Here is a 16,777-nt window from a genome sequence, read left to right on the forward strand (position 1 = left end):
ACACGTTTCATCCTATAAAGCTTCGGGGCCAGATGAGATACTTTGACACTCCTACAGGAGGGCAGGAGATACTCGTCAAAGCCCTGACGGACCTTTTCAGAGCTAGTCTACCTTTAAGGTACATGCTGAAATCATGGTCTGAAGCTAAATCAGTATTTGTACCTAAGCCTGGAAGGGCAAATTATGCCCAAGCCAAAGCATACAGATCATTATGTTTACCCTCCTTCATGCTGAAAGCAATGGAGAAAATTCTGGATAAATATATCAGAAGAACGGTGCAACTGAACTCAACGTTTCATGAAAATTAGTTTGCATATAGACCTGGCAGATCCACGGAAGTAGCACTCCACCAGTTGGTTTGTAAACTAGAGGAAAGCTTAGAATATAAAGAAATTGCACTTGCGGCATTTTTAGATATAGAAGGAGCCTTCAGCAATACAACCTATGACTCTATGATCAAAGCATTGGAGAAGAGCAAAGTGAGTGAAAGCGTCGCCAAATGGATTAAATCCATTTTAGATGGAAGGAAGATAAAAGCAACCCTGTTTGAAGAAATGCTGACGTTTAGGGCCACCCAAGGCTGTGCTGAGGTAGGAGCTTTTTCTCCTCTGCTGTGGAACCTCGTGGTGAACAAAATCATAGCTATGCTCAACGAACAAGGTTTTTATACACAAGGATAAGCAGATGACCTAGTGATTGTGGTACGAGATAAGGTGATGAGCGTTATCCAGGACCTCATGCAAAGATCACTTAACCTTGTGGAGAACTGGTGTCGGAAAGAACAACTATCAGTCAAACCGAACAAGATAACTCTGGTCCCTTTTACAAGAAGGAGGAAATTAGAGGGAAAGAGAGGGAAAGATATATATATATATATATATATAGGTGTACATAAAAATCTAACCTGGAATCCACATATAGAAAGGAACATAACCCGGGCCAAGAACTTGCTGTATGCATGTAAAAGAGCCATCGAGAAGACATGGGGCATAAGACAATCAGTGGTAATGTAGATATATACAATTATCATTAGACTGTTGATGGCCTATGCTGCAATTATCTGGTGGCAGAAAGTAAGCTAAGGAAAAGTCAGTAGTAGATTGAATAGCCTACAGAGAATGGCATGCATTGCCATAACTGGGGCTATGAGAACATCGCCGACAGAAGCCTTGAATACTTTGCTTGTTGCTTGTTGTTTTAAGGGGCCTAACATTGAAGGTCATCGGCCCGTTGAATACTTTACTAGACCTCCCATCACTATGCAATTTCATAAAAGGACAGGCTAGAATAAGTTCATATAGACTGGCACAATCAGAGTGCTGGAATGCACAAAGACCCAATCTAGCACACTGTAAAAATTAACAGACTAATAACAGAGGAAGTTCTACACATGCCTTCTGATCATATGATACCAAAGTACAACTTTGGAAAACTGTTTGAGACCCAGACAATTAAATAAAGAAGACTGGGATATCAACAAATGGAATACTGAAAAAGAAGATAATATAGTGTGGTGGACTGATGGCTCGAAGACTGAGGATGGCACAGGAGGAGGGATCAACTGGGGAAGACCTAAGAGATCAATCCAGATGAACCTGGGCAAACACACTAAAGTCTTTCAAGCAGAAGTGATAGCTATCACAACATGTCTTGAAGAAAATCTGAAAATGAACTATAGGAATAAGAACATTTTCATTTTTGTGGACAGCCAAGCGGCAATTAAAACACTAGAAGCAGTCCAGATAATATCCAGAATTGTCTGGTATTGCTATTCACTTCTCCTGATGCTCTCAAAGTACAACATTGTCAAAATAATATGGGTACCAGGGCAAGCAGGTATAGAAGGAAATAAAAAGGCAGATAAACTGGCTAGGAAAGGGGCAGAAACACATTTTGTAGGCCCAGAATCTGTATGCGGTATTTCCTATGGACAAGCCCGACACTACATAGGAAAATGGATGCAAAAAGAAACAAATGGAGAACTGGAAAAATACTCCAGGATGCAGGCTCGCAGAGGAACTGATAAAAGGACCAAACAAGAAGCATACTAAAGAACTGTTGAAACTCAGCAGAGAAAATATAAGAGGGGTAGTAGGACTGTTGACAGGACACTGCCATCTGAAAAAAAAACCTACACAGAATTGGAGTAATAAGAGACAATATATGTAGGAAATGCAATGTAGCAGAGGAATCAGCTGAACACAAGAATGAAGAAGAAACCCACAATGATGGAAAGCATAGGGGTAGTAGAAAATTGTGTTTTCATTGAAAACATAATAAACCTATCTTTTCATACCAGTATTCCTAAACATACAAATGAAAATTTTGATTTTCAGTGCTAATAATAATAATAATAATAATAATAATAATAATAATTACCGATTACTAATGCTTTCAGAGAATGTCAGTTTTGTAAATTTGAAATGATAAGAATTGAATGAAAATGCACCATTACACAGCCATGTTTTAACTTGACAAGAATTGAACATAACATCTCACAAAACATCAACCTTGTTGACATAAAATATAATTCTGTTAAATCAAACTGTACATTCCAAGTTCAAGCACAAGACTGGAAAGGAGTAAATTGTATAAATTTGTTCTTTTATGTTCTTGATATTGCCTTCACTAAGTTCAGAATGTATTACTTGGGACTGCAGACTTCAACAACTTGTAAGTTGCAAAACAAAAACCTTTTTGGTGTGGTATCTGGAATTTTAAAACCGATTCTCGGTATGTTTGCACCACTGATTCCAAAACTGCTCTCCATTTTGTTCTAGCAACTCTAGTTTCTTTTAGATATACAGTAGTTAAATTTGTGATCAATTATTCATTTATTTCTCACCAAACATTCATTTATTGTTTCCACACATTATAGATCTGCACCTGTAAATTACATGTTTGTGAATGTTTTACATCTTTTTAGATATCTAAATGGCTTCATCATGAAGAAAATGTATTAACTACCCTGACATTTTTTGTTACATTTGTGGAGAGTACACGTTCCCTTAGTGGAGACAAGTTATATACACTTTGTGAAAAGAGCCTATTTTGCTTACTTCAAACTGAAACTGGGGGACTGAGATTAAGTCATGGGAACCATTTTCCATGTGTAAAATATGTACAGAACACCTGCAATCTCCCATTACATGAGTAGAAACAGAAGCAGCACTTAAGATGTTGCGAGGGAAATTCCTAGGAATCTATGAAGTCAGCACAACATGATTAGAAGAGAGGGAGTCCGTGGGTTACAGTGGGTACACATGGTGTTCAATGCAATGTGAAAGGGTGACAAGATACCTGCTGATTGGAGCAAGGGTGTCATTATCCCTCCTGTTTAAGAAAGGAAATAATGAAAAATGCTCTCTAACTACCAGAGAATAATGCTCTTTCACATGGGCTTCAAATTTTCAAGAAGAACTTAGAGAGCAGATGGCAAGTCATCTTAGAGACACAGTTAGAGGAGTATGGCTTCAGACCAAGAAGGTCCTCAATGAACCTACCCTTCAGTGTCCATATGTTAATGGAGAAATATTGGGTGAAAGGCAAAGATCTGCTCAGGGTTTTCCTGGATTTTGAGAAGGCATACGAGAATTGCAAGACAGAAGGAATGGGAATGCCTGAGAAAGAGGAATGTGCCAGACCGACTAGTGAGAAAAGTTCAGATGCTGTATGAGCACTGTACCAGGTATGTGCAATTTGGTCACGGACATTTATCCTGGCTCCAGAACAGAAGTGGAGTCCAGCAAGGTGGTGCACTATCCCCATTAACGCTTATCAGCATTACAGATGATGGCTTATCACCATCATGGATTAAACTATGGAGAACATCAAGAAAACCTCCTGTAAAATTATTGCAATATCTTTCGTTGATGATATCATTATCTGGGGATAAACTAAGGAACATGTACAGTTGAGACTCAATGACTAGACAGATAAGTTCCAGGAATTCAATCTTAAGACAAGCAATGCCAAAACAGTAGTGATGGCAACAAACAGAGAGAGACAAGCAGCGAACATCATGTTAGGAAACCATCCAATGGAAACTGTGGAAAACTCTGCACACCTCAGCAGTGTAACTTCTGGAGGCACACTAGCCACAAGGAGATGTCGAATAGAATGCAGAACTGCTCTCACTTTTGCCAGCACATAAGAGTACTACTCTGGGACCCAAAAGTACCAACAAAATCAAAGCTGGTAATGTTCAATTAATACTTCATACCAATCTTAACCTATCGTACTGAAAAATGCACACACTTTGAGGAGGACTCATCAAGTTTACAGGCATCTGAGATGAAGTTCCTGAGGTCCACATTTCTAGAAACAAAAACTGGACAATTTAAGGAATGGCATGGTAAGAAAGGAAGCTGAAATTGAGACAACATTGTTAGATTGGGTCAGCGCATTCAATTTGAGAAAGTTCAGGCATGTAATGAGGATAGAACCAAAAGGGACAGCTGATGCTAACTTGGAGAGGCATGTGGCAGGAAAATGAATGGTCGAAAGACCAAGAACCCACTGGAAGGATATCATAGAGATGGACCTTGCAGATCAGAGAAGGATGTTACAGGATGTCATTAACAACAATGTTTAGGGGATTTATGGAAGCTTTAGAGTATTCTGGCAGTGAAGGTAACAACCCTGGAATGCAATTTCCTTAACCAACGTATGACTTATGTGTAATTCTTATATCTTTACACTTTGTGCAATAATGATACAGTTAAAGAAAATGTTGAGTAGATATGGCAAGCTGACAATAAGACAATCTTCTCAATATATTTCAACTGAAGAAAACTATCTTATACACTAAATATGCCTTTGCTGGGAGGACCTAGTGTTTACAGTGCACTATGTCTTCTAGTATAGGCTAGAGCAATTTTGTTACTTTTGTAGATCTGTCTCTGTCTTATCCTTGGCTTTGACAATATGAAAGTGACTGAGGTATGAGTGATGTTAGTAATGCTAATTCCTTATGCAGTTAGTCCCTGCTATGAATGGTATGAAAATGTTGCTCATATGGTTGGTTGATACATTTCAGTGGGCTTGGCAGACTAATATGTAATAGCAACTCTGGCTCGGCAAGGAAAGCAACGGGAAACTACCTCACTCCTCATTTCCCTAGTATGCCTCTTCAGTGATGCCTAGGCCATCTATAACAGCCGATGGCAGAGCTGTTGAGGATCCCACCAGCAGAAGCGCTGACGGACTGAACTTACATACATATACTAAATAGAGATTTTCCCTATTACATCATTTGAATGCTTGTCACATTTTCATAAAGTCAGTTCCTGGTGCAATTTTATAATAATGTAGTAATTTTCTTTTCAGTATCCCCAAAATGGGTTGAATTTGAGCAAAGCAGTTCACATTTAAGACTTAGAATTTTAGTATGTGGCACTTCTTAAACCACAAATGCCATATTTAAACTAGATATCAAGCCTCATAACATAAAATAAAACTACTTGCCCTACCAGACTAAGGGATATTGAAAACTGAATTTAAAATTGGTCAGCTATTTACACTCCTTTTGACAACAATTGAACAGATTTTATAAAAATAAAGCTTCTTTTGATGTTACTCTTAATTATGCTAATATTACAAGTAATGTAATTCTCTGTCAACTTACCAAGGATAGCAACAACCATGCCTTCTTGTACAACTTCCATTGAGCCATTGCACAGGTAATAAATGTACTGAAGTGCATCTCCTTTGTGCACAAGATATTCACCAGGTGCACAGAAATTTCCTCGTATGTGCAAGGACAGAAGTTTCAGGCAGCCTTGTGTCGCGGTATTAAAAATGGGAAGAGTGAGAATTTCCCGATGAAGATGCATGGACACATCTCCTCTTAGTTCTTCTGGGAATTCCTTCAGAGTCTAGAAAGAACAATTAAAAAGTATGAATGTCATATAAAAGTTAGAAAAACTAGATGTCAACTTTCACCTTATATGTACTGTTCCTATTAAATCAGATATGCACTGTTTTCATAATAATCTTAATTAGTGTACCTTGTTTAATAATAATTGGTTCCCTAATTATCCTCTTGGTTTAAATAATACATCCTGAAATTCATCAAAAAAAACTTTGAATCTGCAAATAGTACCTAGGTTTTATTTTTTATGTTGCATCAGCATGGTGATGGTAGGGTGGGAAAGGGCTAGATATTTAAAAAAATTAGAATAAGACAGCTACCGCACACCTGCGGTATTTAAAGCTGAATATAAGGAAAGTTCCTACAAATTACAATTAGTTACCTATATAGATGAAACATAAAATTATGAGCATCAAAATAGATATAAGTTTCAATAAAACTGTACAGGCAGGATTAAATTTTGTTATGCTAATTTACACCTTCCAGAAATACTGTATCTTCAAGAGCCAGGAAACACTCTTACAAAATACAAAGGATGCTTAATAATTAATTTCTTTAGTTTTGTTCTGAAAATCAAGTGTGGAATTGTCTGCCAATCTAGCAGTAATGTGTTGAACAATTAAAAATTAAAATCCATGTACTGTATTAAGAAATTACATTGTCTTTTCTAATCTACAATATGGTATGTCCAATTGATTCTGTGTTCGAGTATTATGATACCGGTAGTGTATGTCTCTTCTGTTGTTTCTGTATGGTTATATCTTTGATTTAGTAGTGTGTTATATATGTATAAATACATGTCATTCCTGATGCCTCAATATAAACAGAGGCTTACAGTGGGTGGTCCCAAGATGCTATTAATAATCAAATGCAGTGCAGTGCCTTTTTCTGAAAAACTAGTATTTCTTCCATTCTGTTACTGTTGCCCCAGAGCAGAATGCCATACAGGAGAATACTGTGGAAAAATGCATAATAAATGCAGTAGATATAATTGCTAGGTAAGTTGCTTGATCACAAACTGCTCTAAGCAGATACAGCATTTTGGACGGTCTCTTGGAAATAAAATTGATATGTGGTTATCAGGTAAGTTTTGCATTTAAATAGATTCCTAATAATTTAACTGGTTCATTATTTTCTATATGAATACTTATATTCAAACTAAAAGTCAGTGACTGGGTTTTATTGAATAGCTTTGTTCAAAGTATCAATATTGGCATAAGCAAGCTCATTTAGATTATTACTTTTAGTTAACAAAGTTGTGTCATCAGTATACAAAACAGCAGAAGTATGGGATACAATATTATAGCTCAAATCATTTATCATCACCGAGAAAAGAAAAGGACCCAGAACTGATCCCTGTGTCTCTCCATGATAAGTTTCTAATTCACCTGATCTAGCCAAGCTATTTCAACTACCTGTTTCCAGGTATTCAAATAAGTTATACATATTTCTTGTTCTCTATTTTTGACACCATAATAATTTAACTTATCAATCAAGATTTCATGAGAAACACAATCAAATGCTTTAGTAAAATCACAGAGTGTGATTTCTTAAAATTGCCTATTCTCTAATGCTGTAAAAACATCTTCTAACAAGGCAGATATATCCTCAATCGTTGACTTTCCACAACAAAATCCAAACTCTTCATTACATAACAATATGTTCACCTTGAAATATGAAGTAAGCTGGTCCAACATAATTTATTCCAGAATTTTACCAAATATAGGAATGACTGAGGAAGCTCTATAACTGCTGGGATGACTGAAAAAAACGTTTAAAAATAACTTAAGAATATTTCTGATTATTGGGAAAAATTCCAGTGTTTATACAATAATTTATACACATAGTTTGGGGATCAATATAAATAAAGATAGTCTTTTAAGGAAATTGTTACATAATCCATAAATATCGTGACATTTTGAGTTTTTTAGATTGTTCACTTTTCTCCCATACTTCCTTGTCTGATACTGCATTCCATATAAGCACGTATTTGTACCATTTTTTTTGACTATGAACTAATAATTCCTTTGCATTAAAATTTATAAATGGTATATTTTTATGTATATCATCTACTGATTGAACAATATATGGCAAGGAAGCCCTAATTAAGGTACAGCCCCAGCATTTGTCTGGTGTGAAAATGGGAAACCATGGAAAACCATCTCCAGGAATGCCAACAGTGGGTCAAACCCACCATCTCCCAAATGCAAGTTGACAGCTACATGACCCAAATCACACAACCACTTGCTTGGTTTAGTATCTAACATAAAATTCTCAAATAAGGCTTTTTTGAAATGGGCCCTAAACACAAAAGTGTATTTAAAACAGAGGAATGAAAGCTTTTCTCCAAACATACTGTGCTGGAAAGCATGAAATATTTATATTCAGACAAGGAATAGATATTCGATTTGTGATAAATAGTTAGAATCAAAGAAACTTAAAATAGAACAATGTGTGTTTATTAAAATTTTGTGGAAATGAAGGAATGATGTCAAAGAGTGGATTTAACATTTTGCCATTCAGTGTCCTAAAGAACAATTTTATGTGCTTATTTATGTGGTTATTCTCCTTGCTCTCATTAACATTCTAATTCCTTGAGAATTCACTTCAAGTACAAATTCCTGTCAGAGACATCACCTAACATTTCAGTAAGATTATGTTCATCACCATCATCATCATCATCATCTCTATCTCAGGTTACTACTGTATTGTATAATTTGCATTCATTATATGATATCTGTTATATTTCAGTCATCAAGCAAAATGACTTTGCTTTGAAGAAATGATGAGCACAATTGCATCTATCAATTTGGGAAACTGATGGATTCAAACTGTACCTACTGTTGGTCCAAATTAAATTTCAAGCCATTAATAGGATTGAGCTCTTCTCCTACAACCAGCAACACTTCATTTCAAATATATACACCATTACAGATTCTTTGATAACACAGTGCACAACACAGATATAACTCGTTAAGGCCTGTTGTACATGCTGTTCATGACCACAATTTTCAAAGCTCCTGCAATGAAGTAACATTACTTACAGGGTATTTACAGTGACTGTCTGAAATACTGGGGACAAGCTAGGTCCACTTCATCCACAAACTGAGATTCTAGACAGGTAAAGGGATATTCTATCAAAATTTGATGATTTTTCCTGTTATGTATGGATCTAATATCTAATCCCAATAGGTATGAATATGATAAAGTGCATTTGCTTTGTCTTTGTCTGAATCTATTAGACAAAGAAATGTAAACAAATATGATAATATTGATATTTTACAACTTTTGGATAATGTAAGTCATATTAATGAAATATTAACTGTAACTGATATAAAAATAATAGTTACTTTAATATTGATAAAATCTTCTGAAATCAAGGAACAACCATAAAATTAAGTACACAAAATTCATCACCACAACACTGAAAGGCAAACCAATTGGATGCCATTATGCATCAGTAGACTAAGCGCCATTTGACGAAAATTGAGATTTTAGCGCCATCTTGTAGAGGAAGGCTTGAACTATTTATAAAAAATTCCCCACTGCATTACAAGAGGCCGTTAGTTGTTAGTAAACAAAAAACCTAAGCGACAAAGCGGGAATCAGTAAAAATGTATATTGCATCAGTAGACTATGCGACGTTCCAGTTTGCATCATTGGACCAAGCGCCATATTCCTCACATTGCGCGCGTATGACAGCGAGGGAGCCCGCGTTTTTGATAGTGCTGACATTTTTACGTGCTGATACATTGAGTGGTTTATCAAGTGACGAAGTTCAGTTCCAAAAGTAAGGATAAGGATAATGCTACTAATGCAGCTTGCTAAGAAGGTTGCGTCTGAGAATCATTCTCTAGAATTTGATGGTGAATCTCAGGAAGTAAATCTAAATAAGTCAAGACAGGGACGACCACGGGAAAGTAGAGTTCCCTTTCACCACGCATTTATACCTTTTTGGCCAAAAGGAAAACCTATTATCTCTGAAGCCGAACTAAAAGACTATGGTTCGCTGATGCACCTAATACCTTCAGATGCCAAAAAAAATTACCAGAATCTTCAGGCAGATTCTGACATCGTGGATGACGTAGATAGGATTAGTGGAGATCCTGATTTCGAGATTGAATGAACTGAGAGCAACAATCTTATTACCTGTCCAGTGATTTGTGTGTATTTATGGGAGAAAATATCTTTAATCACATTTTCTGTCTCAAACAGAACAAAACAAGGCTTGAAATATCACGTCAATACTGTACTCTCAGAATATAATAGGCCTATCGTGAAGGAATATACATTCAAAAATTGTACAGACTACAATGGCTCATGTCCTACCAATGTATTTGACTCATATAGTTGAAATTCCTCAAATAAGTAAGTCGTTATAGCAACGACTTTAGAGAATAGCTTCCCTTCTAGAATTTCTCCATCTAAAACTTGAATAATGTACCGGAGTTGTGGCGCGGCTCGTGGTGGATCAAGCACTTAGCGGGCCTTTTCAGACAGTAGGAGATTCCGTTTTTAAACATGGCTGCCACCACGTTATATTTTTTGAAGTTTTACTCAGTAGACACTCAACATTTGGGGGTTGTTGGTATAGCATCGTGATACATTATTCGCACTTGAGAAAAACCGTAAATTGCATCAGTAGACTAAGCGCCATTTCTTCAAGAAAATCTATGTAGTGCAAGTATAAAAATGTTGAAATTTGGTGAGAAGGTACAATCTATTATCCTACAACACCAATAATACCATATTTAGCAAAATTATGTTCGCTCGAATTTACACATAGAACCAAATTTAAACGCGATTATCTCGCAACCAACGTTTGGCGCTTGGTCTAGTGATGCGTAACGGCATCCAATTTGAATTCTTAAATAAGAAAAATTCGTATTAATTTGCAAAGGGATTTTACCAAGCCCTGGCAATCAATACAAAAAAAAGTAAATGTAATTATTTACGAAGTTGTGACCTTGAATATCTAGCTGTAGCTCCTGCAGCAGAGTCCAAAAGTAATTGAGGCAGATTTCATTTACCGAAAAAGCATATCTTAACTGAAATTTAGATAGTGTGCTTACTTAGTAGTGTTGAGCTATTTAGGAAAGAATATGCAACAATATGGACTGAAATCCAAAATATGAACTTAGTAAAGTAGGTACTGTAAATATTTAAGATTTTAGTGCAAATGTATTATAACCTTTCAATGGATTCCGAGTCTAAGATTAAGGAATCATTGAAATTTATGATAGTACAGCATGGAAACGGTTTAAAATAATGTGAAAGTATACGTTCAGTCAATTTACGTCCAGATATATTGATAATTCGAAGTAACTCGTTCAACTGAGTGGTAAGCTTTAATAAAATTAAATATATGAGAATTCAGAAGTTCAGAATCCCGTGGTATCCAACAAATTCACGTCCAGAAGTTTAATATTGAAGTACAATCAACTACTGTTGAATGACGGGAGAGTAAACTGATTTCTTATGCGCAACGTTTAGTTCCGATAACAATTTAGGCCTATACGACGGAGGCCATGGATTGAGTTAAATATTATGAATGATACCATGCCAAGTTCACCTTCATTTGCACTATTCGTACCGGTACGTTATCTGACTACTATGAACATCTACAAGTGATCGAGAATTCGTTTATAAAACGATCAATTAGAACATAACTGAAGAAAACGATATGAATTATTAGATGCGTTCAATTGTTAACATTCACAATCGTGAGAGTAATTTATGTCAAGGAGAATGTTCCTCGAACGTCAGAAATATTAAAAACGGGGTTATATGGCAATGATTTATTCTCAAGTATAAAAACGCACGCAATTATATTATGTTATTATAGAATAGGGTTTTGTTTTGTTACAAAACAGCGAGAGAAAGAGAATGAGCATCGACATTGGCATACATACACGAATAAGATGAAAGCTGGTTGCAGACTGATTGAATCTGTATAATTATGAAGATGAAGGAATCATTGAAATTTATGACAGTACAGTATGGAAGCGGTTTGAAATCATGTGAAAGTATACGTTCAGTCAATTTACGTCCAGATACATTGATAATTCGAAGTAACTCGCTCAACTGAGTGGTACCGTAAGCTTTAATAAAAGAAAAGTACCGGTAGTAAGAAAAGTAAATTGTGAATATATACAGCAAGCTTTTAATAGAAAAACAACAAGGCGAGTGTTGAATCAAAACATTAATATATCTGTTTTGGAGTGTAATACTGTACTAATCGTATTATATAAGTTGCAGGTTTCATGATGTCAAGTTGGATGGGAAATTGTTGTACTGAGATATCCGCCAGTACGGTCATGCAGGCCTAAACCGGGTTGGAATCCCGGCGGGTCTGGAACATGTGTTGAAATAAACAAAATCACCATATTCCGACAACCAGAATGATGGAACTGTGTCTTCGAGAATTCGTCAGATACGATGAGTACCAAAAACTTTTCCTTTTTACTATTCTGTTAGAATTGTACATTACGTAGGTGTAGATGTTCTCCCTCGTTTATAAGTGTGACGTGTTATATGAAAATACAACTTGAGCGAAACTCTAAGATCACTTCTAAGCATTTATGATATTTGTGGAGTGCGATAATCCTCTTAAATAATGGCGTAAGTGGAATCATAATTTATAATGTGCTATTTCATCTAGTTTCGAGCACACAACCTAGGAATTAATTGATCGTTTCTGAAGTACGGTCTTCCTAACTAATTTAACGTGCCAATTACTACGTAGATAGTTCTTATTGGAATAATTATAAATAATTTTTATGTGTGTCGAGATTAGTAGTTTCCTTGTAAAGCAATGTTTCATACAACGCGAATGAGTCTTCATGAGAGAAATACCATATTATACCGCTTTGATGCAGATAGTGAAGTTCACATGTATTTGGAACCGAGATAGTCTTCTTCGGCAATTTTGACCTCGTGTATTTAATGGAAGGATTTTGAATAAGCATGATGCGTAGATGAAATGATATAATATGGTTGAATGATAGGGTCGTCGAAGTAAATGAAATGATGTTTTGCGCGATGGTTATGTTGTAATATTTTGTTGGGAAATAAGCATTACTTGTAATGTAATGTCGTCTTCGAAGAATCCCAAAGATGTTGATAGTGAAGGTAATGGAATAAATGCTCATCATGCGAATATTAAAATGATACGGAGGAATAGACAAGCGTTTAGTATTTGATAATTATGTTTCAAAGGTATTGTTTCCGAAGAATATCTTTTTATTGGGCATGTGAATAGTCATCAATAATATAAATTTGATGTGGTTATGGAACGAATGTTATATGAATGAATAGATAAATATGATAGGAAGATCTTCGACACAATGTTATACCAATGAGATACCGGTATACAATTTATCTCCCTAATAATTGGAAACGAAGTTAGGGTCATACTATGTTATGTACCTACTGTACATGTAGAATAGCAGTTGTTGTAGTGCCCATGTCTTGTAGATATTAGTAGAATTTCACATCTTTGGAGGAAAACCTATGGACGGATCCAGATGCTGTGGTGTCTTAATAATATCAAATCATTATTGTTTATGATGGTATTATGTAGTTTTGAATGTCTGCTTTATTTTAGGTGCAGCGATTTGAGGACACCAGGATTATGTTGTTCTTTATTTCACAGTTCTGGCGATTATTTATCTAAAATTAGCTGCGGATCTTATTCTGAATGTCCTTGATTGTTTTATTTTAGGTTCCACAACGTTGCACACATTTATGTAGTGAACACTCAAGTTGTTAGTTAGGTTTTCGTTGATCTACGTGAGGATTATAATATTACATTAGTAGAATATTAAAGGACAAGGTTTTGACCTATCAACGAATAGATATGAACGAATAAATACTTTCTTTATTTTTGTGGCGGACAAAATAGATAATTTAAATAATTATACTGTCAATTGTACATATAAGCCTTCAGCAATTTTCATGTTGGCAATAACGATTCGTATGCTTTGTTTAACTTAATATTAGATAGATTTGCCAACACATTTGTTTTTTGATTATATAAGATTGTAGCGCTCTACAAGCGAGAAATGACAACCAACAAAAGTACATTAATTTAACTGCGTAGATTACTATATACAACATTTGACTTATCCATGTTGCATTTCACTAATTATTATTGTTAAGTATATTTTATCAATTAATTGAATTGATTAAAGCGGAACATCCTTCTAATTAAAATTGATTTTCAGTATTGTCATGTATAGATTAAGCATTAGAATAGCCTCAAATAATTATCTGATATCAATTCTCATAATGACGATGATGACGTGCTAATGATTGCCATGAATTGTAACCGGTACCTGATTGAACCTGTACGCCCGCAAGTGGAATTTCATGGATCACCGTTGAGTAAGGCCGAGGCACATCTACAACATTTCTTCGAACCCCTAATTATACTTGAACGGTTACAGTATAAATATTCTGTTTATTATGTACTACTACTACTACTGAAACCGTCAATTCACAGGAAGGAAATAAAAATTTCTACAGCCTTCTGCATTTGAGACTGTAGTTGAAAGTCAAAGGGATTTAAGAAGTTCTCAAGTGATGAGTCATCCTCTCAGAGGTAGTTCGCTCATTACTGAGTGCATTTCTGCGTACTACCTCAATGAAGAAGGCTGCAGACTGTGGTGCATGACTTCTTGAGTCCAAACTCTTTTTAAATAAAGAGAATAATTCAATCTTTTCCATCCATTCTTTGTTTCTTTCAAGGATTCCTTACATTGTTAGGAACAATATTGTTCCATACTATACACCATACCAATTACTAGTAGAAAACTAACTAGAAAAGCATTTAGCAACAAGGTTAATGAAAGTAGCACTGCTTCTCTGACTACTGTTAATTGTGGTTGGTTATGAGTAGGTTTAATCCACTGTTACAAGACAAGTGTTAGTCCACAGTTTTTTTCATGTATGGCATTGCATATAATATAATACATTTCCTGATAAAAATAAGAAACACCAACATATCTTAGGAAAAGGATGATACCAAGTTCATACAGGCACATGTATTGCTCTGCAACCATTCATTTTTGTGAAGTTTATTCACTCAAGTCTTCCTCATTGCTGTGTTCATTTGCAACATATGAAGTAGAGAAATTAACTTTAAGTTGAAAAAGAAAATAGAGGAATGGCTAGTATGGGCAAAAGGAAAAGCTGCAAGAAATATTTTTAACTCCTTCCTATTTTACCATTGCCTATCCTATATATCTTCCAAGCACTTGTATATGTGAAAAAGAATTTAAGACAACACTCCAGGGATATTTTTACCTGATGCATGGATTTTCACAAAACGTTGTGGGAATGTCACCTACATAAATGTAAAGATATCACGAACATTTCTTTCATATACAATTAATGGTTTTCCCAAAACAATTTTTTGATTTCTTAATTCCATCTTTTCATGAAATTTAATTAACACCTTAATGAAAATTCGTAATTTGGTAGATAATACTCTTTTAAAAGCCCTACATATCGATTTTTCTGTACATAATTTATATAAGGAGATATATCGTACTAAAGTTTGTGTAATTTGTACGTTCTAAAATTTTGGACTTAAAAATCGCTACTACTTCCAAAATTCTGCAATCAGAAATTCCATACGCAGGTTTCTTAATATAGCTGTGATACATATACCATACAAATTTTGTTACATTTGGCAGAATATTATGGGAGAAACATGGGATTTAAGTATAAAATTGCAATTGCCAAACAGAGCATTATTACAGTGATAAATTGTTTGAATTCAGAGGAATAGGTAACTTTGTGACAAGGAAAATGAAACTCATTCCTTTCAATTTCAGTCACAATAAAAATTCACCAAAAGGACCAAAATATTGATTTTTATCTCCGGAGTGTCGTCTTAATCAATTTCGCCATAAACTCAAATGTACATAGCAAAGCTAAGAGTCCATCAAATTAAGGATGTTCATACATTTTAAAAAGTAACCAAATGAAATGAAGAACTGAACTGAGATACTATAAAAGAAGGCTTGCTGGGTGTACCTCATGAAACATTGCGAACAAGAAGACTGGAACTGAACTAATAAAACCATGGATTGGATCTGATTGTGAAAAGAAACCAGTACAGGAAAGGGAACACCACAAGAAGCCAAGAATAATAAAAACTTATCAAAAATTTAATTACAACTCTGTGCAGAAGAACAAAAGAAGCGTGGATGGTCAAGATAACTGAGAATATCAGAAAAGATATTGCTGAAGAAAGAATGAAGAGAGAGCATATAGGACCATTAAAATATTACAAAGAAAACCTAATGTGAAGAGTTCCATGGTAAGAGCTTAAAATTGTAAACTGTTCATAGATAATGATATCAGTGCACGGTGGAAGGAATTCATCGAACGACTGTATGATGGATGAAATGTGATGAACAAACTAAGGTGTATTGAACCGGAACAAGAAGTATAGGAAGATGATAATTCACAATGAGGGAGGTTGAATCAGCACTTCAGCTATTACATGAAAATAAGGCTACTGGTCCAGATAACATACCAGGAGAACTGCTAAAAAATATGGGAGAGAAACTGAAAGAACTTATCTATGCCATGATGGTGAAATTCCAGAATACTTCATCTAAAGCAGAGTGGTTATGATACCAATGAAAGGAAGCAGTGTAGAATGCTCCAAACCCTGAACCATAACTCTACTCTCTTGCACATCCAATATACTACTATCACTAATAAAAACTGGATAACAAAATTAAACTTAAAATGTTAGTTTAACTTACAAGACCAGTTTGGATTTAGGACAGGGATGGGAACAACAGAAACAATCTTTACTCTCCAAACAATCTTAGAAAGGAGGTTGGAAATTAATAGAAAACCCTATGTAGCATTTGTAGATATTGAAAA

The 16,777-nt window shown here is 35.2% G+C and overlaps 1 protein-coding gene across 1 annotated transcript in view; it reads right to left on the reverse strand.

Moving 5' to 3' along the window:
• Elk (Eag-like K[+] channel) overlaps window positions 1-16,777 on the reverse strand; it is an 826,503-nt gene that overhangs the window by 98,861 nt on the left and 710,865 nt on the right. The window contains exon 9 of the mRNA XM_068226348.1: window positions 5,627-5,876. Within this exon, the coding sequence (XP_068082449.1) occupies window positions 5,627-5,876 (250 nt within the window). The remainder of the gene's footprint in view (window positions 1-5,626; window positions 5,877-16,777) is intronic.

The sequence above is a fragment of the Anabrus simplex genome, chromosome 2, assembly GCF_040414725.1.
Source record: "Anabrus simplex isolate iqAnaSimp1 chromosome 2, ASM4041472v1, whole genome shotgun sequence".
Classification (NCBI taxonomy): Eukaryota; Metazoa; Arthropoda; class Insecta; order Orthoptera; family Tettigoniidae; genus Anabrus; species Anabrus simplex.